The sequence below is a fragment of the Anser anser genome (assembly GCF_964211835.1).
Source record: "Anser anser genome assembly, chromosome: 9".
Classification (NCBI taxonomy): domain Eukaryota; kingdom Metazoa; phylum Chordata; class Aves; order Anseriformes; family Anatidae; genus Anser; species Anser anser.
The window spans coordinates 23,732,134-23,757,530 of record NC_139729.1 but is presented as its reverse complement, the minus strand read 5'-3'; the positions used below and the strand labels follow the sequence as shown (position 1 = coordinate 23,757,530).

Here is a 25,397-nt window from a genome sequence, read left to right as displayed (position 1 = left end):
GAGAAGCTAGCTTCAACGTCTAGTAGCGCCCCAAGTAAGTTAATCCGAGCCTGACCTGCCTGAGCTGCCTTTCTCCCAGCCCAGGAGATGTCCCATACATGCAGGAACACCACGTCTTGCCTTCACACATCTTCCCCATCGGTGCAGCTTTGTGATTTGCAGGGCTGAAAGCCCTGAGAAGCAGTATGGGCAAAACCAAATGAAAATGGACCCCAAAGCTGCCATCCACCACCTAGAGCAGACCAAGGGCAGCTCTCCCCAAAAGCAGATGGGGAAAGGGAAGCAGTGCACCGAGTTTGAACAAACTGGGTAAGGAGGAGGGGAGGGATGACAGCAGCTGCTGTTTATTTCTTGAATTTCTTTCCTTAGGGTTATTCTCTGCAGTGCTGAAACAACTCTGAAAGAGGCTTTTCAAGTGCTACAAGTATATCTATTTTTGAATATTCACTAGGAGATTAAGAGAGAAGAAAGCTGTGCCTAGGGCAGATGATCAGGAGGCTTGGAGAAGGAAGCAGCTGGCCATTTCTGATAACAAGAACCATTTTGTCTAACACGTTTCCCGACCGCTTCCCAAACCTCAGCCCCAAGAGTCCCCCCTGCTGCCCTCCGGGGCCACCCCTCGTCCACCCAGCTCCGCCAGGTTTCTCCCAGCTCCTTTGAAGCACGGCCGCAGGACCTCGGAGCCAGGCTGCACACGGCAGCCGTGCCTCCCCACCACCACCACCACGCTTCTTTCTTCCCCGCATTTCCACGGGGAAGCATTGTCAAGGTAACGGGGCCGCTCGCGGAGCCACGGCGCAGCTCCTGCTGGCGGGGACGGGCAGGATTTGAGCGCAGCCCTAGCAACACGCCGGGAACGCAGAGGGAGAGGAGGGTGCTCGCTCCTCCCAGTGCTGCTGCTGCTGCTGCTGCTGCTCCTCCTCGCGCGGCTTTCACCCACGCAGCGGGTGCTGGTGGGGACAGCGCTGCTCCCAGACAGCCTCTGCCCGTGCCCAGGAGCAGTGCGTTGCCAACAGCCACCCAAGGAAGCACACCCAGAGGACAGGGCAGGGAGAAATCCTTTCCGCTGAGCTGGCTCACGCCCGGGGATGAGCTCCGCACCTTACGGGCCGCTGGGGGCTGACCCCGGCACCTGGGGGACGCGGCCACCCCTGCGGAGCCCCAGGGGATGGGCACGGAAGGCAGGCAACCGGGGTGGCGTGCTCCACGGGGGCTTCGGACCTAGCCGGGGAAAAGAAACCCAGGGCGCAGAGGCCTGGCTGGGGACCAACCCCGGCCAGGCAGGAGCAATCTCAGACCAAATATAGCCCGGGCTGCAGATATGGGCACTGCGCGGCTGCTGGCAGCGGCCCCGGGGCTCTCTGCTCACGCTGCCCAGGCTGCCTGCCCCTGCCCGCAGAGGTACCGTGGCCTGTTTCCTCCCACTGTCCTCACAAAGGCTATAGATTCCTTCTTTCTTTCATTTGGTTTAAATGTTTCAGTAAAAAAATCAGCTCAGAAATAACAGGGAAAGATAGACATGATGTGGCTGATCATTTAGGGCTACTGGAAGAAGATGCGCTTATTAAAATTGAGGAAGAGAACCAGCGTTTAAGACAAACCCAGGAACAATTTTCAGCCCTACGTGAGGTTCAGGCAGAAAACGGTTTGCATTGCCGTAGCACCGCTGAGAGCCGTGTACAGACAGAGCAGGAGCCGGTCCCTCCTTCCCCCTCCCGGCCCTGGAACAAAGGAGGGGGCAGAAAGGCAGGGGCAAGGCCCAGCACGACTCGGGGCTGTGTTTCAGGGACCCCAGCACGCCGGCATTGCAGTGGGTGGGTGCTCTGCAGGGCTGATTTTGGAGCAGGCTCATTTGAAGCCCTGCAGATGAGAACGGCTGCCTCGCATCGCGCTGCTCCAGCTGCCTGCCCTGGCCCCGTGCTCCTGCCAGCACACGGCAAGAGCCTGGTCCCCAAGCTCTTCCAGAGCAACAAAACACCCAGCAAGATCGCTCAGCTGGGGGCGGGAAAGGAAATATTTAGGTAGCAGCACCCGTGGTGAAGGCTGGGCAGAGCCGGGGATCCTCTGGCCAGGACGGGCCGGCACCGAGCCCTGCTCGCCAGGATCCGACCCCACTGCTGCAGCTGCGCCAGGACAGGCGGAAGCTCGAGGGGGAATTCTTACACTCCTGACCTAACGCCCACGAAAATCGGTGGCATCAAAGTCTGAGTGGCTGAAAACGGTGTGAGACATGGAGCAAGGCAAGAGCAGTCTTCTCCAGTAATGCCATGGAAAAACGCCCCCTGCGTTTCAATAAGCAGTATATTTAAAACCGTTGCGTTGTCAGAAAGGGGACTTCTGTATACAGATGATAAAGCGGAACGCCTCCAAACTCCAGCACCAGCACACGCATCCTTTCGGAAGGGCTTATCGGCGCGAGGCCAGCAGCAGTTGGGCTCACAGCAGGAACATTCGTTAAAATGGCTCCGCTCAGCACAGGCCCCGCAGGACGGCACCGCTGCCGGCACCGCCATGTTTCAGCGAGCCGGAGAAGCGCAGGAGCCACCAGGAGACTTCAAACGGCAGTGACCACGTGCAGGGCTACACCAGCTAAGGACTGAGGGCTGCAGGTGCTCATCTGTGGCAGAGACAGTTAGCGGATCGCTCCTGACCTGTCCCTAAACACGGCCAGGCAGATGCCCACAAACACGAGGGGAAGGATGGAAGCATTTGTCTGCGGGTTGCGTGCCCAGCTCGCCTCTTCTCCTTGCAGGAGCCTAATTTTTCTCCCCTCCAGCACACGAGAAGGTATTTAGCAGAAAGGGTTATGTGAGGAGACAGGGGAGAGATGCTCATGGGGAACCGAGGGGCACACCAATTAAACCACTATTGCTGCGAATGCACAGGAGGGGAAATGAGAGATCAGAGCCTCTGTAATCATTGCGCACTTATTCCCCCAATTCTGAGCAGCTAATGACAACTTCCAGCCAAAAATCATGGAGATAACCAGTCATTAAGCAAATGTTATAACCCTAGAGAAGAAAAACGCTCTGTGACTGAAAGAAATGCACCATTATGGGTTAGTAGCCGACGAGCATCCCCGGGCTCCAGTTAGCTGATGCAACGCCATGGTGCTAGGAGAGGGCTTTTTCATCTCCACTACGAATAAAGCCCTTGCAACTAACGTTTCCAAACACCGCGACTTTACGAGCCACTGCCTTACAGCTCCCTGATAAAACAGCCTCACCGGGAGTTCCCATTAAACTGATCGGGCATTTTCAAGAACCCGAAGCAGGTTTACAGAGCAGTTGACGTGCTGTCCTCAACGCTACACCTGGTGAGCTCCATCTGCATCCAGGTGCCCCTGCTCAGACGAGTCCCCATAGTCACAGGACGGCATTTTGGCACTGGGAAATACCCAAGGGTCATCCTGCCCAAGTGGTCGGCTCTTGTAAGCTAATGGCAGCGTCACAGCACACAGCAGTGTGCGCAGGAGGGCCGTATCCCCACGCCACGGAGCTCAGCGTGACTGCGGTGAGCAGTACTCCCAGCACAAGTGGTTTTAAGACACAGTACCTGCACACAACTGCATGGAGAACATCAAGCCGCCTTACCCTACCAAGCCCCAACCAGGGGAGGAAGCTCATAAAGTTAAAGTATGAGACAAGACCTTCCTAAGAAGGCAGGAGAGACAGAAAAGCCCTTCAGCAATGCAATTCGACACATAAAATTGTCATAAGGCTAATGTGCTTCTGATTATGCAAAACATCCCTGTGAGTAATGAGGGTACGAAACAAAGGAGCAAGCCTTCAGCTCACACACTGAGTACCTGCACAGACTGTATTTCCCAGGACCACACGTCCAAGCTGCGCCGTGCCCTGTGAAGCCACGCTTCACATTAGCAAAGTCAGAAGCTTTGTGGGCAGCCAGGCACATCTCCCCAACAACAGGACCTGAAAAATCTCAGGCTCTAAGAAGTCAACTGGAATTCCCTCTGCAAACTCATTACCGCACTCATTTTGCAGGAACTGAATCGCTCGTATGATCTGACAGAACAAGGTCCCATGCCCCTGGGGAAGCTATCCCAAACGGCATGCAGTTTAGAGCAAAACGGAGGGTTTGGAGGAGTACTTGAGGACAGAGTTTCTTTTTAATAATAAACTAGTCGTCTCCGTCTCCAAGGCTCTTCTAGTTGACAACCTTCTGAGTAATATGACGATGGGCAGAAGCCAGGAGAGGATTGCTTATATAGCTGCAGACGACAGCAAGCAAAGCAGGAAGGCAAAGGCCAAGGCAATAAAATACTGAGTTACTGGGAACTTCCAGAGAAAGAGGTTGGCGATGTTACCTTTTTGAGCTGCAATCATTGCGCTCCCAACACGCGGATGTACCCCTAAGCCCGCCCATTAATAAAAGCAGTGAAAAAAACCTCAACAGGCCGCACAGGTATTTGGGGGGATATTTTGCTTTGGTCATAAGCCAAGTAACGAAGCAGAACCACGCTGGACTACCAGGCGCTATGCAGCGCTCACTGGGACTGCCTAATCTCACGTCTTCTCCCAGCTTCGGTACTTTTCCCCTCCTTCGCCCACCCATCCAGAGACTCACAAGACAAGCCATCATCAATGCCATCTACCTCCTGCCTACTCAAGCGATACAAGCTGCTCTACTTGGATGAGCACTAAGGAGCTTGCTGAGGGTTTTGTTTTCGTTTTGAAGAAGCAGTTTGTCCTCCCTCACCCCCGAACACCCAGCACCACATCTCAAGTGAAGATGTTAGGCGAGAAACAACGCTCCTATAACGAAAACTGTTGTGAAGGCTAAGCTATTAACTGGAGAAGGGTTTCTCCACCTGACAGCTGAGAGAAGCCCATGTACCAACCCATCTGAGCCATTCCTCTCCAGCATCCCACGAGGAGCTGCTCCCTCCAGCCCTCCCGGAGGGTCACCGCCGTGCTTTGCCCACCCAAACCACACACGAGCTCTCCCAGGTGTAGCTACCAGCCAAAAGTGTAGCCAACAACTCTACTGAAGGAAGAACAGGAAAAATCCACCTACACACAGGCACATACCCCTCCGTCCAGTCCCGCGTGGTTCCACTGGGTCCAAATGACCGAAGCTACAATACACTGACCTTTTCCAGATGTCCTGCTTACAGCCTAGCACTTGCACACACAAAATGAGAGTTCTTCTCACCCGATTTCTCCTTCCTACTGTGTCAAAAGGAAAAGCGACCAGTTGGCATACCCTCCCTAAACGCAAACCACGTGGGCACTAAGAACACGTACAGACCTGGAAACAACGAGGTACCAAAGCAAGATAACGCGTTTGTACCACCGTATGTAATGGGTCCCACAGCCCAGGTTGTGCTACAGATGCTACTGAGGGACAACAACGACTACACTGACATGCATGAAGTTAACCTTCCTCCAGGAGGGCACGCTACAATAGCCTAGTCTAGCAAAAAGCCACCCATGAGGTAGATACACATGTACACCAACCAAGACAAGAAGGGTCCAAGCCTCTTCTGCACTCCTACAAAAGCCAGAGCCATGCGTTACCAGCCACAAGGTGCTTCCACCCACTCCTGATGTCCCTTAAGCAACAGTCCGTGGGTTTTGACTTGAAGCAACATCTGACCTCCCTAAGTCTTATCAGGGTAAGATGTTGATGGCGATAGTCAATGACCCTTGACACAAGGCGTTTCCGCTTACTCTTCATTTGAAGCTTGACTCTCCCCAAATCTAAACCAAGCCCGATCCTCTCTCACTTCAAAACCTTTACGGCACGTCCTGTGGATCCTCGGGAAGGCCTCCACAATTGTTGGCAGCCGTACGACAAGCCCTCCCTCCGGCTCACAGAAGCTGTTCATGCAGAAGAGCTGCAAGTCGATCAGTGCAGAGCTGGGCGGAAGCAGCACTGCCGAACGAACCCCGACGTTTTCAGCGCCGCACCGGATGAATGCGGCCCCAGCACAGGCACCAATTCAACAGATGCCTAATTCAAGCACGCAACTTCAGCAGGACAATATATAAAAGGCCTGGCTAAGCTCAGAGTCTCTAAAAAGCTACAGAGCCAATTATAAATCATATCTATAGTCCCCAGAAGATCTGAAGTCACCGCTAGTATTGTGCCACACTTCTTAGGATGCAAGACATCAATTAGAGCCCAGCAGCTGGACACTCTCCACACTGGAAGTCACTCATCTGCAGTTTCAGACCAATAAGATATTATTCCTAAATGTTTAGATCTCATCCCTCTGAGAAATAAAGAGTCTCACCTCAGCCAGCGAATGTTTGCATCAAGCTGAAATTGCTACCTACTAGCAAATGCTGTCAAAGGTTTGGGGGATCTCAGAGGAGCCGGTTTAATTACTTACCAGAGCAGCTGTTTCAGGAACTGCAGCCTCTTAACACGCCGCTCCTAGAGGCACATTTGAAAAGCGAGGTCACCGCCAAGCCCAGCACCAACAGCAGAGAGCCCTCTCTCGCAGGCAGGCCAAAATTCAGCGTTTCCAACAGCCGGTCCCGTTTGTGGGTTTGCCTGGGGATGTCTGCAGGGGTGACAGCTCGGGAGCCAGCCTGCACCTTTCTGAGTCTGGACCTAGCAGCCTCCACAGGAGGCCACCGAGCTCGGACATCTGCGATTGCCTTCGTCAAGGAAAGGCAGCCTTGCTCCTTCCTTGAGGTCAGAAGAAGACCTCAAAATGGGGGAACGTCTCTCTGTCTCTCCCATTTTGTTTCAAAAAAAGGACAAAGCAGGGTGCAAGTCACATCACATTATTTAGCATCCCGCTAGCTGCAGAAGTCTGCAAGATGCAGCCAGCAGACCGTAAAAAACACAACGATGCTCCACAAGCTCCCCAAACACGCATTATGGACACGTCTGTCATAGAATTGTCTTGACAAAACGGCAAAGTTATACAAAAATCAGAAACGTCAAGGATATGTTAAGTCACACGCCGCAAATCCAGAAAGAACTTTCTCACTGAGGAGTTAACAGGGTGCAGGGGAGGGGGAGGAAGGCTTCGCACCCTTTTCCTACGTTTCACAGGCCCCGTTGAGTAACGCCAGACTCACCAGGGAGCCCGAACGTCTGATCTTGACAGACCCTCACTCAAACTGGGGGGAACGAGGTCCCACAGCAAGAGAAGCAAGATCCTGCCTGACGCGTGCCAGAAGAGCTGCCTGACAGCCACAGACCATCCGCACGCGCCGAAATGATTCACAATAATTTTTTGCCAGGTCGTAAAGTATTTCCCATAGCAAAACTTCTGTATTTCGTGGTGGCTCGTGTTGTAAAACGCTCCTGTAGGCTCTGGGAGCTGCTTTTTCTTCTAAATCCCATTACTAAACGGGGCGGGGAGCAGGGACTGCACTGTAGTTCCCGTGCTATGTGTACTACGGCAGTGCTTCAGCCGAGGCGAAGCAGAAGGACCTCTCGCATGTGTCTGAGCTGGTTTTGCTCCACAAGTCGCCGTGGCGCTCAGTGCATCCAAGCACCACTTTCTGCTTTATGGGATCAGTTCGGCTCCCTGCCATCTTACAGCCCCGTGACGTTCCCTGCCCTCGGAGCTCTCTGCTAGCTCTCCTCCCTGGAGCGAGCCGTGGCATTACCTGGCCTCTGCGAGCAGAGTGCTCTTTGCTAGGACTGCAGCTTTATCGGCCCACGCAGGCAGGCCGCAAACATCAGCACAACGCACACGGCAGCAAAGCAAGCCCTGCAAGCACGACCCCAGGTAGCAGCCTGCTGAAGACCTGCACGAAATGGGAAAACAGAGCGGGGAGGTGCGTAACACTTGGGTTTTCAGCAGAGAAATGCCACCCAGCAGCAGCCCAGCCCTCCCGCAGGCGTCCCTGCCCTACAGGGGGCGGCTCTACGAGTCCCCCGTCCCCATCCCGCAGGAGGCAGCTGCACAACCCCGAGCAGGATTGGGCCCATAAGCGGGGAAATTAATCACATGGGTGTAGGGATGTGCAAAGGGGTGGGAAACACTCCCAACTGCTTCTAAATTAATTGCTGTTGTTGTTATTTGATTTGCGAAAACCTCCAGGGCTAAATTTTATTTTAGAAAACTACAAACACATCAGATTAATCAACTTAAAATAAATCAGTTTGATTTATTTATTTCTCCTGTATCTACTCCTCTTTAGGCTTGGCAAGTCGCTGCATTCTTTCCATCCCGTGAAAGAAAAAGACGTCCAGGGGTTTTGGCTTATCGTTATTTTAAAGGAACCTCTGCAAAGCGGAGCAGCTCTGCGAGCCTAAACCACGGCACAGGTACACCGTGGAGGAGGACAAGTGACGGCTGGGGCTGGTCTCCACATGCAGCAGGCACCAGCTCCGTGCCCAGGTGTTCGGGAGAGGAGCAGAGAGAGGAGCTCGATCTCCTCCAGCCAGATTTCGCTGCCTCTGGATCCCTGCAAGTCGCCGGCATCCTTTCCCCCTAATTCCCTGCCCGCAGCTGCAGCAATGCGGCAGTGCCTCTGCCAACGAACTGGGAAGAAAAGCCCTCATATATATTATTCTGAAGAAAATTAATCTTGTGTTCCACAGAATATTAAGTGGATTACGTCTACAGCCTCCAAGGAGGAAAATGTTGATTCCCATGTATCTTGTGCCATTATTCACCTCTATTAACTTTTTTTCACCAGCACAATGTTAGTCATGATGATTTCTTGTAATTCTGTCCAGACTTCAGCCAGACCTCGACACACCAAGCAAGGAGAGCGCATGGCACCTCTCCTCAGCCACGAGGAAAGCTCAGAGACCATCCCGTGGTGGCAGAATCACTGCACAGGACAGCGTTCGAGGTGGTCTCTCAAAGCCAGCTTCGTTTCTTCTGGACAACTCCACGGCAGGATCACGCTTGAGCATCACTTGGCTATCCCCGCCACTGCCTGGTCTTACTGGAGGCCTGCTCTTTCTGCGCAGCGGTGCTAATGACTAAAAAAGCAGCAGGCTCCAATAAGCAGCCTCAATGTCATTTAAATACTTACTGTTAAAAGAAACGGCGAGCCCGCGAGGGCCAGCCTCCCAGAGGGTGGCATACCCTTTGAAGCAGAGCTCGCGGGGAGTGCAAGTTACTCAGCGCGGAGGAAGCAGGACCAAAGCCACGCAGAAAGGATGCAGCCCACCGATGGTGAGGCAAACTCAGCCTGAGCGTTTCTGAATCTTTCACAAGCACATCGATGGTTTAAAGGGCCGAAAGGAGCGTTTTGATAATGTTGCACAAAGTAAGGAACGACAGGAAATCTCAGGAAAATGTGCTTTTTTTTTTCTAGTTGTGATGCACAATCAAGAGCTCAGTCCTGGCTTGACAAATGTAGCGATTCTTCACTCTCCATTTAAATCTCACTGGTCTGTGCAGAAAGAGGAACAACTTCTTACCTGTAATTCCCAGGCTCCGTCCCCTCTTTTATAGTTCCTAGAATAATTTGAATTCTACACAATAAACATCAGAGCTGATAAGAAAACCAGATGAAGTAACTTACAGCTGTCCACGTGGGCAAGATGAAGAATTAATGGCTACAGAACCAGATAAGGGTGCCCATAACCAGAAATCACACCTGTGCAAGAGCAGCAGCAGCAGCACACTCCATCGGGCAGTAGAACAAGCAGTACGACAAATGCTCTGTAGGTTAGCACCCAAGACACCACTTCTGCCCCCTGCACGCAGCTCTCCTCTCCGTGTTATGTCCTCAACGAGTCGATCGGCTGCCCTCTGTGCACTCCAAGCCTTGTTCAACACAGCCGCAAGCCGGTGCTCTGCAGGGCCACCCTAAATCCTAGCAGAGCTGTCTGCTGCACCCACCTGTGTCACTTCACCTGATCCAGCAAACCTGAGCTCCAGTCTGCCTTACAGCCCCTAGCCAGAGCTAGGAAGACAAATTACTATGAAATCAAAATGCCCTGGTAATCCTTTTCTCCTCTGAACACCCGATGTATTGGAAAGGAGTATTTCATCCTGCTGGGAAACCAGTCCAGCCATCCATGCCTGTGCAGACTGCAGGCACTGAAGCCAGGACCAAATTGTCACTCCAGGTCAGGGTAACCACGCTATCACAGTTTACACTGTAAGAAAATCAACTCTGCAACTGGATCCACCAGGACCCCAATACTGAGGCAAAACCCTGTTAACGTCAGCATCTATCTCAGGGCTGCAGCAAACCCCTGCGCCACGTCTCACCACGGTCAGAGCTCTACATTGTCAAGCAATATTAAAACTCGTGGCAGGCTGCTGGCAGCAAGATTGAATCGTGGGTTTCCCACATCACTTACTCTAAAACAGGAAGAGATACAGAGTGCCATCCTCACCACTGAGGGCTGCTCTGAAGCATTTACTGTCAGTAACAGGGCTGCACCTTGGTCCCCCGTAACAGCTGCTCAGGACATAAGAGCTGGCTTCACATCACTCTCGCTCCAAGTCCCAGCACTGGTCTTATGTTTCTCTATATAACTGGTGGCTACCTGTTTTAGTGTGCTAGTCTTGGTCACAAATTCACTTTTGCTGTTTCTTTCAAGAACTCTGACCTGTTGGTTATCTTCCCATCTGATTTCCTCCCTGAAAATTGACACCTGCAAGTTTTTTTCCCTTCCCTAGTGTCCCAAAGCTCATTCTGTGTTGGCAAATCTACAAGAAAAGCATTTATTGAAGGAATTTGCTCATCAACTCTTGCTGGCATTGAAAACACACCTTATCTAATCTTAGGAGAGCATAGTTTAATGACTACAACACAGGATGAGAGGCCAGAAGGTCTGACTTCTACTCCCTGCTCTGCCAGGGCTGCAGCGCCTGTAAGTGAATGTAGACAAGATGCTTGACCCCCCCCCCTCACCTTGATTTCCCCTGGTATAAGACTATCCTCGCATTCCTTTCCTCACAGGGGATCTTATCTGTAAACTCCTCATTAGCATCTGCAAAGAGTTATGAGTCTCCGGATGTGGATGTAAATCCGAGCGGAGCTGCAGCCCTGGCCGCTGAGCCGGGAGACATCCTCCTCAGTGCTCCCAGGCAAATTGAGCAGCGCTGCATTCCCATCTGTGCTTAGGGAAAAATTTTAATTCTTTCCCTCTACAGGAAAAGAAAAAAAAAATCACTGTTATCCTACAACAGCTGGATGTGGAGATAGGGTAAATCCAGACCCGGCACAGATGCTCCCGCAGATGAAGACCAGAGCCCCAGCTCCCGGGGCCTCACACACAAGAGGGCTCCTGCTCTGCCCTGCCTCAGTGCTATGAGGTCTTTGTGGGGCACTAAAATGCAGAAAGGGCTTCTTCTGGTATTAATAGAAACTTCCAGTTGGAAAATAACTGGCTGGGAACAAGCACGGTAATATTTCAGGTCTTCTGAGGAGGAAAGAGTCACCCCATCCCGACCCGCTCGCACTTTTCCCACTCGCCTCAGCTCACACTGTAAGCAGCTCACACCAGCAGCACTAGCGCCAGCCACAGCCACTGCACTAGCTGGGACTGCTCCAGAGCAGCAGGACCTCCTAGACGGATCCACAAACGTCCTATTTCCCCCCAAGTGGCAGACGGTGCGGTGAAGGACAGGAGGTACGTCCGCTCTGGTCTAACCGCAAGGAACAGCAAGGTCTCAGTGGAGCTGCTGGCCCAGGAACTTGGAAAAAATAAAATAAAGGGCTCGGCTCCTTTTAAAAGAGAAAAGAAAAACGTCCTATTGTTCCATCATTAATGGAAAGCAGAAGAGGTTTTATGAACTCATTGAGAAACAGAGGGTGAGTATTAGAAAGCACATTTCACTATTTCATAATCACAAGGTGAGCTGCTTGCATAATACTGAAAAGGAACATAAACGAGGCTATCACAAGGCAGTTATGAAACTTGTGTTTTAAATGCTTGACAACAGTAACAGAGTAATTAAGTTTCCTGAGTGATTTTGTTTTTTCCTATTTAGACACTGCGAAGCAGATGCTGTGACCTCCAGCACGGCCCTGGCGAGGTGCACACGCGATGGATGACCAGGGATGCACCAGGGCCCAGCCCATGCCTCGCTTCCAGCCACATCGCTTCTTCAGAGCCACCCAGGGGAGGCTTTGAGATCACACCAAGAGACAGGCTGTGAACCTGAGAGCGTAAACCTCAATATAACTGCACTCCGAGTTAACTGCTAAACCCTGAACGAGCTCCTGGGCCTTCCTCTCCGATGGTTTTTGCCATGAACACATGCTCACAGGAACTGCTCCAGTGTGACCAGGACATCTGGTCTCCCCAGCAAAACACGTAATATAGAGCAGCAAAATGTCACGAAAACCAAGGGCAAACCAAGACAGAAGACAGTCCCTCCCCCACTACTACTTCTATTTTTAGGCAGCCAGATTAGCTTGGAGCAGTTTTACTCGGGTCTGATAATGAGTAGGGCTCTTGCATCTTCTCTCGAGGACATTTCCTCCGCTGGCCAGTGCTCATGCCAGCACTTTGCTTTAAACCAACAGTATGGAAGAGATCACACGACGTGGCAAAACTAAATTACAACTTCATGGGAAAGGCTCTCAGGAAAGTGACCCTGGCTTCGAACTTGGGCCAGGTCTCCCACGTTCACAACATTGCTTAATTTTTTATTTTTGTTTTATTTTAGAGGGGAGGGGGACACAATAGTCTACCTATCCATAAGGTAGATAACTGACATAAATGACAACTGAATCATCTGTAGTTGACAAGGATGGTATGGGAGGCACGATGACAGCTCCCAAGAGCTGCCACAGCAGCAGGACCACCGGGCTAACGGTGGGGCCTCGTTAAAGAAGGGGACGCCAGTTACCAAAGGAGCAAGACAAAAGGAAGACTTGGGTGCCACTGCACTGGCAGTTTCCTTTCAGGTTCCTCCCTCTATCAGGGAGATCTGTTGCTAAGGCACTAGATAACAATTTTCTGCAACGCAACCACTTGCACATTCAGTGTCCTTCGGATGCTTCCTGAATACTCAGACCGCCTTGACAGCTACTCCTGGGTACAAAGCTTTCCTCCTTCAGGCAGGCCCAGCCCTCCTCGCCTCCTCAGGGCCTCAGCCTTCCTCCACAGCCCCTCACTGAAAGCTTAGAAAAAATCAGACAAAACCACCAGGCTTTTGACAGGCTAGAAACCCTTTCTCAGGAACAAGGTGTCCCCACCACATGAAAAGGACAGGGCAGAGCCTAAGGAAAGGCCTCCCAGGGCCATGGTTTCTTGGTGAGCTCCTGCCCAGGGTCACAACACCTTGCTGCCAGGCTCTCGCTTTCTTCTGGGACTTGTAAAACCTTATTTATTGAGGAAAAGCAAGAGTCCAACACAAGGAATCGTTTAAGTCAGCTAGTAAATGATTAACAGCAAGTACTTCAGATTGCTCGTGGCCATAAACTCATCCTGCACCCATCTGGCAGATGTCAGAGGTGAGGCCACAGGGAGGCTGTACCTGACAAAGCCCTGACTGCAGGCGAGGACGCGACCACTGGTGGCCAGCTCTTGGCCTCTCCTCTCCCCCATTTTGGGTTTTGTTCCTACCATCCCGCTCCACCCTCAGACCTCCAGGCCTTGCCGTCATGCCGCCCTCCAGACCTCCATCCCCGCGCTAAGCCCTTGCCGGGCAGACCTCGCAAAGGCGTCCAAGGCTTTTCGTGCTCATCGCACAAGTGAATGCCCACCCACCTTCCTCCCACCCACAGGCTGCCCTTGGCAGGAAGGCGAGCTACCTGGGCTGCCACCCTTTGGCAACACGGCATTTACGCAGAGGGCAGGGAGGAGAAGTGTGTCATGGGGCTCTTTTAAACAGAGGCCACAGAAGCAGCAGTGTTTCTCCTCAGGGCCTTTTCCGGTTCATGCCAAGGCTCCCCAAGAGCCCAGTGCTTCAAAGCTCTAAGTATCAGCAACTTTTAAACAATATCCTGAAAGCTCTTCTTTGGCCTGGCTTTTATATCACACAATGAAGGAGTTAGGGGGACCTGGCACTTTCTCCTTTAACAGGCCATCATTACAAGTGACTCATACTATATTGCGGGATGAGTCATCTTGGCAGAGGTCACCATCATAAGCAACAGCGACTCTTCAATTATTTCCTTCACGTTGAATTAAAGGTATATTGTTATGCTAATTTTACATTTTCTCCGTCCTATCTTTCCATCTACTCTCAGGAGCAGCTTGGGTTTTCACCCTACAGCCCAAACTATGTCTGGAAGAGCTCTTCCACCGCGGTGTAGTGCCAAAACTTGGGCTTGCAAATGGAAAGTCTTCTGGGTGGGTTTTCTGCTACGGCACCTAACGTCTAAAGCAAGCAGCTCTCCATCCCTCCTCCCAGCACTGCTCCACAGGTGTAACAGGTTGTCATTCCTTCCACATTCCTGCTCTTTCGTACTATGTCACGACAATTTTATAAGAAGCCAGGGCTGGCCCAGTGGCTGGGGTGCCACACATCACTGCCTCAAGGGCAGGGGCAAAGCCCAGCAAATAAAACCACTTTGAACTATGCCCTGCTGCACATGAACACTAAAGAATCTACTACAGGCCGTGAGCAGAACAGGTAGAAGAGGAGCCATTTTCAGACAACGGCTAGCCGGGCAGCCCCATGCTCTAATGCGACTCTTTGTTGAGCTCATGGTACTCAATTTCCAGTACTGAATTTTGACACCTTCAGGTGCCTTCAGGAGATAGGCCCCGCTCTCCTCTTCACAATCAGGAGAGTCTTGGAACCCACGCCTGCAGCCCCCGGACAGCTAGAGCAGCTCATCACGCGGGTCCCACCACCAGGACCCTCAGACACCCCACACACCAGCACTGGCTCTCACCTCACCCTGCAGGGAACCAGCTCAGGGAGTCGGACAGGCAAAACGTTTTGCTCTACAACGTTTTGCTGGATTTTGAATCAGTTCTTCAACTTATAGGAAACTCCAGCCCTTCCCCTCCAGTCCTGCTCCCCCACACCCACCACTTGCCCACCAGAGCTCCCCAACCAGGGCATCAGAAGACAGAGGAGATTCCTCAGCATCCCTGCCAGGGCCGGGCACAGCCACTTCAGGGCACTTGGCTTGGAAAACACAGTTTGTCCATTCGAAAACACAGCCATTACCAGCCTGGTCACCAGTGGAGCACTCCGTGTTGATATTTATAGCAGCAAAACACTCAAACAGGGAGCAGGGATAGTCGCACTGGCTGGGAGATTCACTTTGGAGACCATTTGTAAACCGCTCTCGCTACTGGAATCCCATTTAGCTATTACAGCCTCTTCAAACACACTAATACGCTGATCCCCACAGAATAGCAATAGGAAGGGCAGCGTCATCACGGTATTTACTGAGGCTAATCAATACGTAAAGGCTGAAGATTTATTGCAGCAAAGACAGCCCGTCTGCATAGCCAAAAAGTGCATTTAAAGCCCTTTTAATTTTGTTGCCTTGGCCTCTGGTTTTACTCCAGGAACAGTTTCTTTGCACACCCGTATTTCTTTCCCCCCAAAACAGACGCATTTGCAGACACACAAAGGAAGTCCCCCTAGGAACGCCTGCCATGAATATTTAGCAGGAGGATAAAACAGAAAACACAACGGTTTAAGCGCAGGGCCCTTCCTTTCCAGCCAGGTTTCTCATTTGAGTAGAGGCCCATGGCTAATTAAGCAACACCCAAAGCGACGGGAACAACAACCTTGCCTTAGGAAGAGCAGCACTCCCAGCCCACGTGTCGGACAGGCTCCGTGCTTTCCTCTTCCACGGTAAAAACAGGAAAACTCCCTCACCTCATCCATCTCCAAGCTGTGTGGTGACACCTGTGACCCTAGGGAAACCCGCTAGCCTTGAACATCACCTGGTCTCCGTTGAAGAAAGATTAACAGCTAATTTATTTCACTTGCTCTGCTAGAGACAGGGACTTCTCGGTGCCATTTCTTTTCTCCTCTATAAATCCCCCTTCCTTTTCCCATGCCCCTTCCTTCACCCCAAATCTGGCTGCTTTTAGCCCACAGAACCCAGCTGCATATTCATTTTTGGTCAGCTTATGTAAGCTGGGGTAAAACCGTGCATCCTAAAGGGGACCATGCTTCAGACGCACTAAACATCTACCATTACCAACATCGGCCACCAACGCGTGGCACTTGACATCTGGGGAGCCAGGACTTTTATCTGGGTACCTCGTTTTCAGCGAGGAGCTAGCACAGGCACCCAGGCTGTGCCATTTGCACAGGTCCACAGTGCAATGCTTCTGAAAAACATGGCAGCGAGACAGGAAGGAGATCTGCAACTTCTCTTTCGCTAGTTTATCTCTAAATCATATTAAGCTTTTATGCTTGCATACGAAAGAGAAAGGAAAAGGCAAATGTATTCTGATTTACTGGGAGATTTCTATTGTTGCCTGGACATCAAACAGCACCCAATTAGTCCTGCAAGGATCTGACCCACAAATTATGAAAATAAATGCCTCTGAAGCTTTGATCTCTTGTATTTCTGTAGCATGCTACAGCAGTTATTAGACACATTTTATTAGATTCAAGCTGTGCGATCTCTTCCTCAGCAAAGGCTCTACCGCCTCAAACGCATCCTAAAGCCTCCATCCAGCAGATTAAGGGCATGGTCCCAAACAGTCACTTCTGTCATGCACTGAACACATGACTCAGCTGGCAGGAGGCTTTTTCCTGCTGAGTTTCAAAATTAGGAGCACAGAGAATTTTTAAAAGGCCGGGGAACGGGGGGGAAGTGTCAGCCACCTAAATTAAATTTTGGATTCTTTGTTAGTTTATAAAGGAATATACATCCTTTGCGATATCCTTGGCTTCTAAAAAGCGTTGCTTTCAGAAGAGCTAAACAATTTATTTCTTTTCGTACTCTGAAATGACACTGCTGGAGGAAGCAGGCAAGAACTGTAACAAAAGGTTTCATGCACTCCAGAGCTGAAAACCACACGTGCGTTCACACGAACAGAAACACATCCACCCACCCTTGCTGCAGTGACAGCATGTAAAACAAAGAGGATGTTATACTCAGACTGCTCAGCCTTTACTCAGTAAGTGGCTCACTGCTCACAGGCTGCTGCACAGAGCAGCTCCTGCGCTTGCCAGAGGCCATGGCAGCTTTCAGGACGTACGTAGGAAGGATGGGACCATGCGAATGGCTCAGGTCTCGGCTACAGGCAGGAGGGTGGCGTTTGCACGAAGCCATTAATACTGATAGACTTTTTGTGGCAGGCCTGCTTATCAGCAGCAGAACAAAGTGCGGACCTCCTCCTGAATTCACGGTAACTCAGCTGAGCGCGGGGCAGTAAATGCTGTGTTTGCTCACCTAATGCAGGAGGAGGAAATGCTGGTTCTCGGCTACGCAAGTCGCGTCTGGATACTCCAGTGCTGGCTGCCTGATTACAGTCATCCATAATTTACTACCGATCCAGAACCTTGAACTTCTGGCAAGCACGGCAGAAAATTAACAGGGAAAAGCAACATTCCAGATCAAAGGGAAATGGCTTGCTGTACTCTCAGAGCATTTGCCGTTACAAAATAAAATCAGGCGTGCAGAGGGATGTAACCGAGGTCTGATTAAGCTTCTCACCGATGTTTTCCAACAGTGCTTGCTTTGCCTCTCCTTCTAGCACCAAGCCTTTGGGGGGGGAGCACCCCAGGACTGGCCCCTCCATGCTGAGCATCCTCAGCCCCTGTGGGAAGGGGTCACAGCCCCACACAGGATTCCTCTCGAGACCACCGCAGAGGGGGAACATGGGCAGAGGGGAGTCTCCTTTTTCCCATGGCTGTGTTCGTTAGGCAATCCGCCATTAGAAATCATAAGTGATTTACATGCAGAACATCAAGCCTCGTTTATATAAATTGTTTTCCAGAGAACAGAGCAGGCAGCCCATCGGTTTCCATGTACAGCCACAGTCCAACGTGACGAGAGGGGACGGGGCGGGGGGGAAGGAAATCAACGCTGCTGCTTTACAAATAGTAAATACAACCCCTCATTTAATGGCGCTGGCGATGACTTTGGCCAGTGGTTTTCGACCTGCAGCCTACGGATGGCTTTAATGGCTGCCTGCGAGGTAACTGAGGTGCCTGAGCGTGAGCGAGCCTCGTGTGACGGAGGCCCTGCGGTGCCACCGGGGAACGAGGGGCCCCGCAGAGCAGAGCAGGCTGAAGCCACCCAGGGGGAAGGAAAAGCCACACAAAGCCCCTGGCCCCCAGCCCTGCCGTGCCCAGCTCCTGGTCCCTGCCGAGCCTGGTGGCGAGAGCGGAGGGGAAGGAAAGGGGCATTCATCTCCCACCAGGTGGGAGCTGCGCTGCAGAAGTATTCTTGAACCCTCCCCAACCTCCCCCTTCCCAGACAACAAACCGGAAAGCCAGCACACAACAGCTTTTACCAAACCCACTGCGAATGCAGCAGGAACAGAGCTGGGGGAGGAAGCAGACCCAGCCGAGGCTCGTCCCACCGCCCCTCGCAAACGTCCGCCTGCTCTTGGCTTCTTCCTTGGGGGCAACGCTGGGAAAACCGGCAGGGTTCTCCCCGTTTGTATTTTGGGCAGGAAGGAGTCAGACGGGGATCGATACTCCGTCCTTGCTCTGCAGGTCCGAGGCGGAGGCTCCTGCTGAGGCACATAACCAGGGTTGCAAAGCGGCTGCGGGTGCGTTAGAGGGAGGCAGGCGAGGGTTTGCAGGGAGCAGCTCAGAGTCCAAGCTCAGGGCGCGACAGTAGCTCTTGCATGACCTGGCACCACGTAAATAATGACTTTCAAGTACGCCTCTTCCTCAGTGGGGTGATTAATTTTGGGAGATTTGCATACTGATCCAATGGAAACGGTTTTCCCCCCTCACCCTGTATAAACTGTACCAGTACCCCTACTATGAGTCTGGCAGATAAAAATTACCTTCACATAGCGGGGATGAAAGCCTCCTCTAACCACTCATTTTTGCATGGAACAGAAATCAGGTGCTTTTTATTTTAGACATGCACACACCAATCAAATACCTACCTCTTCATTGCCTCAAACCTTGACTCAACAAAATGCCCGTACTCATACACCAGCCTGCTACGGCACATTTTGCTCTGAATTCATGCTTAAGCAGCCCAAATTATTAGTTTTGGTAACCGACCAGTACACAGACACTCGTGAGAACAGAGACTCTCGGTGCCTTTAGAAACACCAGCCGCTTATCCACTTGCATGTGGGGGAAGAACTCCGAAGACCAGGCAGAGTACCCAACCTGTCACCGTGCCAGTGCTGAACGTGGAGAACTGCAGAAGAGCAACATCTGGGCTGCACAGCTCCACGAGATGGGAAAAAAAAATCAGCCCCGTGCAAGAAGATTAGGCAGAAGCCAGCTTCGGTTTTGTTTTAACTTCCCATGAACACACACGCAAGGAATTGCGTCATGGGCAGAAGACATCGTTTGCACCACTACCAAAATCCTGGCTTGAGGAATGGAAGCGAGATGCAGAAGGGCTTGGAGCTGGACATTTTCACTCCTTATTCAGAGATGGGTATCGTGCAGCCAAGGTCTCACGTTAAAAAAAAGGGGGGAGACTCAAAATTTACAATGAACATGGTCATACCCAAGGTCCATAGCTTACACAGGCACTGATGAAGTTCATGATGGAAGACCTCCAAGAGGGTCTAACCTCAGGCGTCCCAGATATCTATATCTATATCTATATCTATCTATCTATATATATATAAACATTTGTTGAAGATAGGTGCCAAATCTTGCATGGTAGCATACCATGTACAACGCACCACAAACATGCCTTTCTTAATCTCCAGAAGTCATCTCTAGTAAAATTTGTTCCTCTTTCTATTTAGGAAGAAGGTGACCTTTGCAAAAGCTGCTTAAGTTCTGTTGAGCTACATGTTTTAAAAAGGCGTTGGAAGAAGAAATCCAACAAAATGCTGCAAAGATAATGCTCCCGAGTAGTGGCTTGCAGTGCTTACGCCCCATTAGAACTTCTCCTAAATCTTTAATGATTCTGAAATATTCCATAACCCGATGAAGTCCTGGAAACAGGACAATGCCAGCATATTGGGGCTTTTTTTTGTTTGTTTGCTGTTTTTAATATGAGGGCTTTTATCTTCATTGACAATGATCAGCTAATGCAAACAAATGGCCACTGAAAATTCACTTCTATACAAAGCAAAGCTAAAGGAACAGCAGTGACATTTTTGGGCTTCATCCAATTCCTCCCAGCAACAGCTAATACCCACCGGCTCCTTAATTCTGCGCTGTCTCCTCTCCAAGCCTGAGCACTAAAGGCCAGGCCTTTCCAAAACAACTAACGATTTCAGGATCCAGTTTCCCGAGAGTGCATGGTCAGCACTTTGCGGAAGTAAACAACAAAGCCTTGGTTTTTGTTAATGAGTCCAAACCAAAGCAACAACCAGGTACGCGAAGGAAACTATTGCTCCTTCCCCCAAAAAGGGTGCTGGTTGAGTAGGAAACCCTCAGCCAAGCCCAGGTGAGCCGTTCCTAGGCTCTAGCCCCTGGCTGGTCCCACCCCAGGGGGTCATCAGCTCACTGACAAAGGCTCTCCCCTCATCCCCTTACCACCTAAGCCCCTTTTAGGGGGCTGTTCCTGCAGCCTGGCAGACAGAGGGCCAGCTCCAAGCGAGCACCCAAAGGCATCCTCCTGCTGCTGCTGCTGCTGCAGAAGCACCCGCAGCCGTCCCCAGCACGTCAGCCGTCTGCAAGCGGACGTGGTGGAGGAAAAGCTATTGACCTGGATATTTTAGCAGGATCAAGGCCACAGGCTTCGGCAAGAGATGACAGCATTCACCGAGACACGCGCTTAAAAAAATACAACACGGAGAGCCCAAAAGCCCAGCCCCGTCCTTCTGACTGCTCTGCCGTTGTGCTCAGCTGCGCGCTCACCACCAGGGAGCACGGCCCACTGCATCGCCACTCACACCCGTTCCCTTTTTCTTCCAAAGATCTGTTCTCAAACACGGCCATCAACAGCCTGTGCGAATCCCCCTGTTAATCACTATTCTGCTAACAGCAACGCCAGGGCATTCGGCTATTAAACATGCCGAGTGGACTAGCAAAAACACCTCCCAGCCCGGACAAAAGAACATTATAACGCTGTTTATCTTATCCCCTTGTCAGTGTAATATGCAGCACTACCTGTTCAATGGCCTCATCATTTTAAATTACAGTTTTCTGCAACATTAGCAGTGCTCATTACCAGCGCCACCAGCGGAAGACCTCTATTTTAAGAGCATCCTTGTGACGCTGCAGGCTTCGCCCTGCCCTTCCCCGCACGCTCGCTTCTCCACGCTGACCTGGGGACACTCGGGTACCATGGCAATAAGCACGGCAGAAAATGATTGATGGAAACATGTCGCAAAGAAGGCAGGAGCGAGCCAGAAGTGCGCTTACTAGATGCACCAGGCCACGCATTTTAATCAGGATTCAGGGCTTTGTTCCTGGCCGAGCCGGCAGCGCGCGCGCGGAGCAGATGCACTGCTGCGGCGGAGCACGGTTGTATGGCCGAGATAAACTCCGGTGTGGCAGAGGCACGAGTGCGTGCCGGCTTCTGTTACCTCTACAAATCCTGCCCCAGAGCCAAGCCACGCTCAGCTGGGGCTGTGCCGGAGCCCTGGGAACATACCCTGAAAGAGGCAAGGCAGCCGGGGCACGGTACGGGGCGAAGTGGCAGGCAGAGGTCCCCTCTCTGCATCTGCCTTTGCTTGTTGTTCGTAAAAGCCAGCCTCCTGGAACATTTTGGTGACTCAAACTCAGAGATAAGCAGCCCGAGCGTTTCCTTTCCCCGCCGCTCAGAACGAATTTTGAGTCACTACCTGCTCCCGGCAGCTCCAATAGCCAGCTCTCACCCTCAAACACGTAGGCGCAGGAGCAACGTCCCCTCCGTCCAGGCTCACCTACGGCAGCGATGTGACACTTCTCTCATTTTTTAATAAATCAAATTCCGCAAGGCTTGTGGAATTACTCCTCGCTGCCATGTTTTGTGCTCAGGCAGCAAATTTACTATTGATTTCTGATTCAGACCCTGTGGAATGATTCACGCTCCTTGCCCTATCTGCTGGATTTACGACCTTTAACAATTATTCCAAGTGCTAAAAGAGCTTAGTTTAGAAGAAGATCTATTCCTTGGCAAATTAAGCCCCTATTCTTGTCTCACTTATAAACCAACACATCTCTCATAATTCAAAGGAAAGTGCCCTCACAGGTCTCTCCCCATCAGGACGCCACTCCTCTGCGTCTCGGACGCGGCCAACTTTTCCTAACTCTAATTTTATAATGGGAGTCTGAAAAAATCCATTTCCTGCAGAAAGAGCCTCCCCGTGAAGCCCTGCCAGCCTCGGCGGCGGGGCCAGCGAGCTGCTCTGCACAGGGCCAGGCAGGGGAACAACCCGCAGCGGTGCCACCAGCCCCTGCTTCATGTCCCTTGTCCCGGGGCACCCCGAGCAGGCTGGGCGCTGCTGGTGGCTCTCGGGGCTGGAGGGAGAACGTTTCCTTCTGAACCAAAACCAAAACCCAGACCGTGTCTCGAGAACATTGAGATTAAAAAGCCACAAAAACCCACGAACTAAGCATGTGGGGACAGTTTTAAAAAGAGCTAGCGGTCTGCTTCAAGAAGAGTTCCTAACGCAGATGCATTAAAAAATGAAACAAAAACTGATTTTCAGGGGGTGGGGGGGAAGAGGGCCCCCTTCCCTTCCCAAAGGACACTGCTTTCCTGGATTAACCCCACCGCCTTCAGCACCCCTCCTCCTAAAACACCTCCACCTATCAAGGGAAAGGAGAGCTCCAGGTCTGCAGGTTGTGGATGGTCGCCCTGCTCCAGCCTCGCCTGCGCGGTGTACTGCTGAGCAATCATTTACACTATTAATCAACCAGAAACTCACCAGGAAGAAAGTAGGGCAAGTGAATAAAGATAGGCTTTTTTTTTTTTTTTTTTTGCACTGAAGCAAATAATATTTCTAAAAATACACTTGTGCTAGTCTTCAGTGGATTCTGCTTAATTTTATTTATTTATCTATGGCAGCAGGTTGAGAGAAGCAGCCCCGCTGTAGCTCCTCATTCTTCAGATGACTCCCCCTCCTCGATACCAGCTTGCTGCTCTTAACAGCGAAGGGATGAAGAGGAAAGGGGGGAAAGACGGAAGAACTTAGGGGAAAAAAAACGACGGGGGGTAGGGGGGCAACCAGGCCCCAACCCACACGGAGGCTGCCACGTTTGACAAGCCCGACATTTCAAGGGTACATCGGCAGGAGCGCGTTATCTCTGAGGGGGGCCGGGGAGGAGGCAGGGCAGCGGGGCCCGGCGGGTGGATGACGGGGAAAAGCAGGGCGTGGGGAGCAGCCCCGAGCATCCGCGCTCCCGCATCCCGCGGGCACCCGGCTCCATCTGCGCCCGTGTGTCCGCGCGTGCACGCGTGTGACATGATTTATTAATCGAGCGCGGCGAGACGCCGCGCTGCCCAGCCCCGCCGGCGGGGAAGGGGGGCACTGGGGGGGGTCCGGGCTGCCCGGAGCACTGCGGTGCCCCCACCCCAAGCAGCCCCGCGCCCCCATAGCGCCCCGCAGCACCCCACCTGCCCGTGGTCCCCGTTGCCACCCAGCCGGGGGGGACGGGCGGCGCTGGGGGCACCGCACACACACCCCGGGTGTACGCGCAGCCATGCAGCCGTGGGTACGCGTACACACGCTTGCGTACACACATCCAGCCCTACATGTGTGTTCGGATGCACGCACACGCAGGCACACACGTATATACATACCCGTCTGCATGTGCACGTTTATATATGTATTATGTACGTGCAGGGGCATACGCACACATTATGTATGTGCAGGAGATATGCACACGCATTTATGTGCGGGCAGGGGGACAGGCACACACGTTTAGGTACGGGCGGGGGACATGCACACACATTTATATGCATGCAGGGGACGTGCACACACAGTTATGTACGTGTGGGTGCGTACGCACACATTTCTATACGTGCAGGGGCATTTGCACACACGTTTATGTACGTGCCTGTGTGCATGCACACATTTATATATGGGCAGGGGTATAAGCATGCACATTTCTATACGTGCAGGGATACATGGATGCACACACATATACATACAGGGCTTTATGCATGCATATTTCCATACGTGTAGGGTGTACGCAGGCACATATACATACGCAGGGGTATATGCATGTGCATTTATATAGGCGCAGGGGCACACGCATGCACGTTTATGCGCAGGCAGGGGCACACGCACACCCAGCCATGTGCGGGCAGGGCGGTACACACTCGCACACACTCGCACACACTCACACACACGTGTGCACGCTCACACACACTCACACAGCCCGACACCCCCGCAGCCCCACGGCCCCCAGCCCGTGTCGGGGTCTCTCACTCACACTCACACTCACTCACACACACTCACACTCGCCCCGCGCCTCACCCGCAGCGCCGAGAGGTCGATCTCGTCCAGGCTCCGTGCCGGCGAGTCGCTCGCCATGTTTCCTCCGCCGCTGCCTCCGCCGCCGCCGCCGCCGCCGCCGGCGAGGCGGCCCCGCCGCCCCCGAGCTGGCAGTGGCGGCCGCCGCGGCGCTGGCGCTATTTAACGCCTCCCCTCATGCGGGGCGCCGGCGAGGGAGAAGCCGCCCCTCGCCCCTCTCGCCCCTCGCCTTAGGGGCGGCGGCGGCGGCTGCGGGCAGGGCTCGCCGCGGGCTGCGCCGGGATGGCGGCGGCGGCGGCTCCGGCTCCGGTTGCGGCTCCGGTTGCGGCTCCGGCTCCGGCGGCGGCGGCGCACGGCATGGCCGCCTCCCGGCCCAGCGCGCCGCCGGAGCCGCCCCTCAGGCACGGCGAGGCGGCGGCGGCGGCCGGGGGCGGGCAGGGGGCGGGCGAGCCCCGGCCCCGGGTGTGGGGCTGAGGGGGCTGGGTGGGCAGCGGGAGCCGGGAGCGGGGCTGGGGAGGGAGACGGGGGGCGGCCGGTCCGCCGGGAAGGTTTTTTTTTGGGGGGGGGGGGTCACACGTTGTAAGGGATGAGGGAGTTGGGGGGGATCCTGTGAGGGCGCCTCACGGCGCGGCTCCTGGGCAGGTCGTGTCGCGGCCCCACGGGAGATGCGGGGTCGTGTCGCGGCCCCACGGGAGATGCGGGGTCGTGTCGCGGCCCCACGGACGCCTCTGGGGGGCACGGAGCAGCGGCAGACCTGTCAGCCCCTGGCTCAGCACCGGTACCGCGTCTGTACCGCCTTCGGAAGGGGCCAAAACCCCTCCACATGCAGCAGCGGCTAGGTAGCCGGCTTCCTCTGTTTTCCTTGCTTCCCTTTTTCGGATGTGGTTTCTGCCAAACCAGGTGCCATATATAAATATATACGTATAAAAAATCTGTTGCCTTTGAGCGAACCGTATGGAAGCTGTACTTACAACATCAACTCTCACAGGCTTGTGTCAGGATCTTACAATATGCAGATCTGGGAAGCGGAAACCCTACACATGAGT

General features: G+C 52.8%; 1 protein-coding gene across 4 annotated transcripts in view; it reads right to left on the bottom strand.

Moving 5' to 3' along the window:
• Window positions 1-24,726, bottom strand: part of TNIK (TRAF2 and NCK interacting kinase) — a 157,118-nt gene extending 132,392 nt beyond the window's left edge. For all 4 annotated transcript variants that reach the window (XM_083847906.1, XM_083847908.1, XM_083847910.1 and 1 more), the window contains exon 1: window positions 24,355-24,726. In XM_083847906.1, coding sequence (XP_083704032.1) covers window positions 24,355-24,411 — 57 coding nt within the window. In that variant the 5' untranslated portion in view covers window positions 24,412-24,726. The remainder of the gene's footprint in view (window positions 1-24,354) is intronic.
• Between the last annotated feature and the right edge of the window lie 671 nt (window positions 24,727-25,397).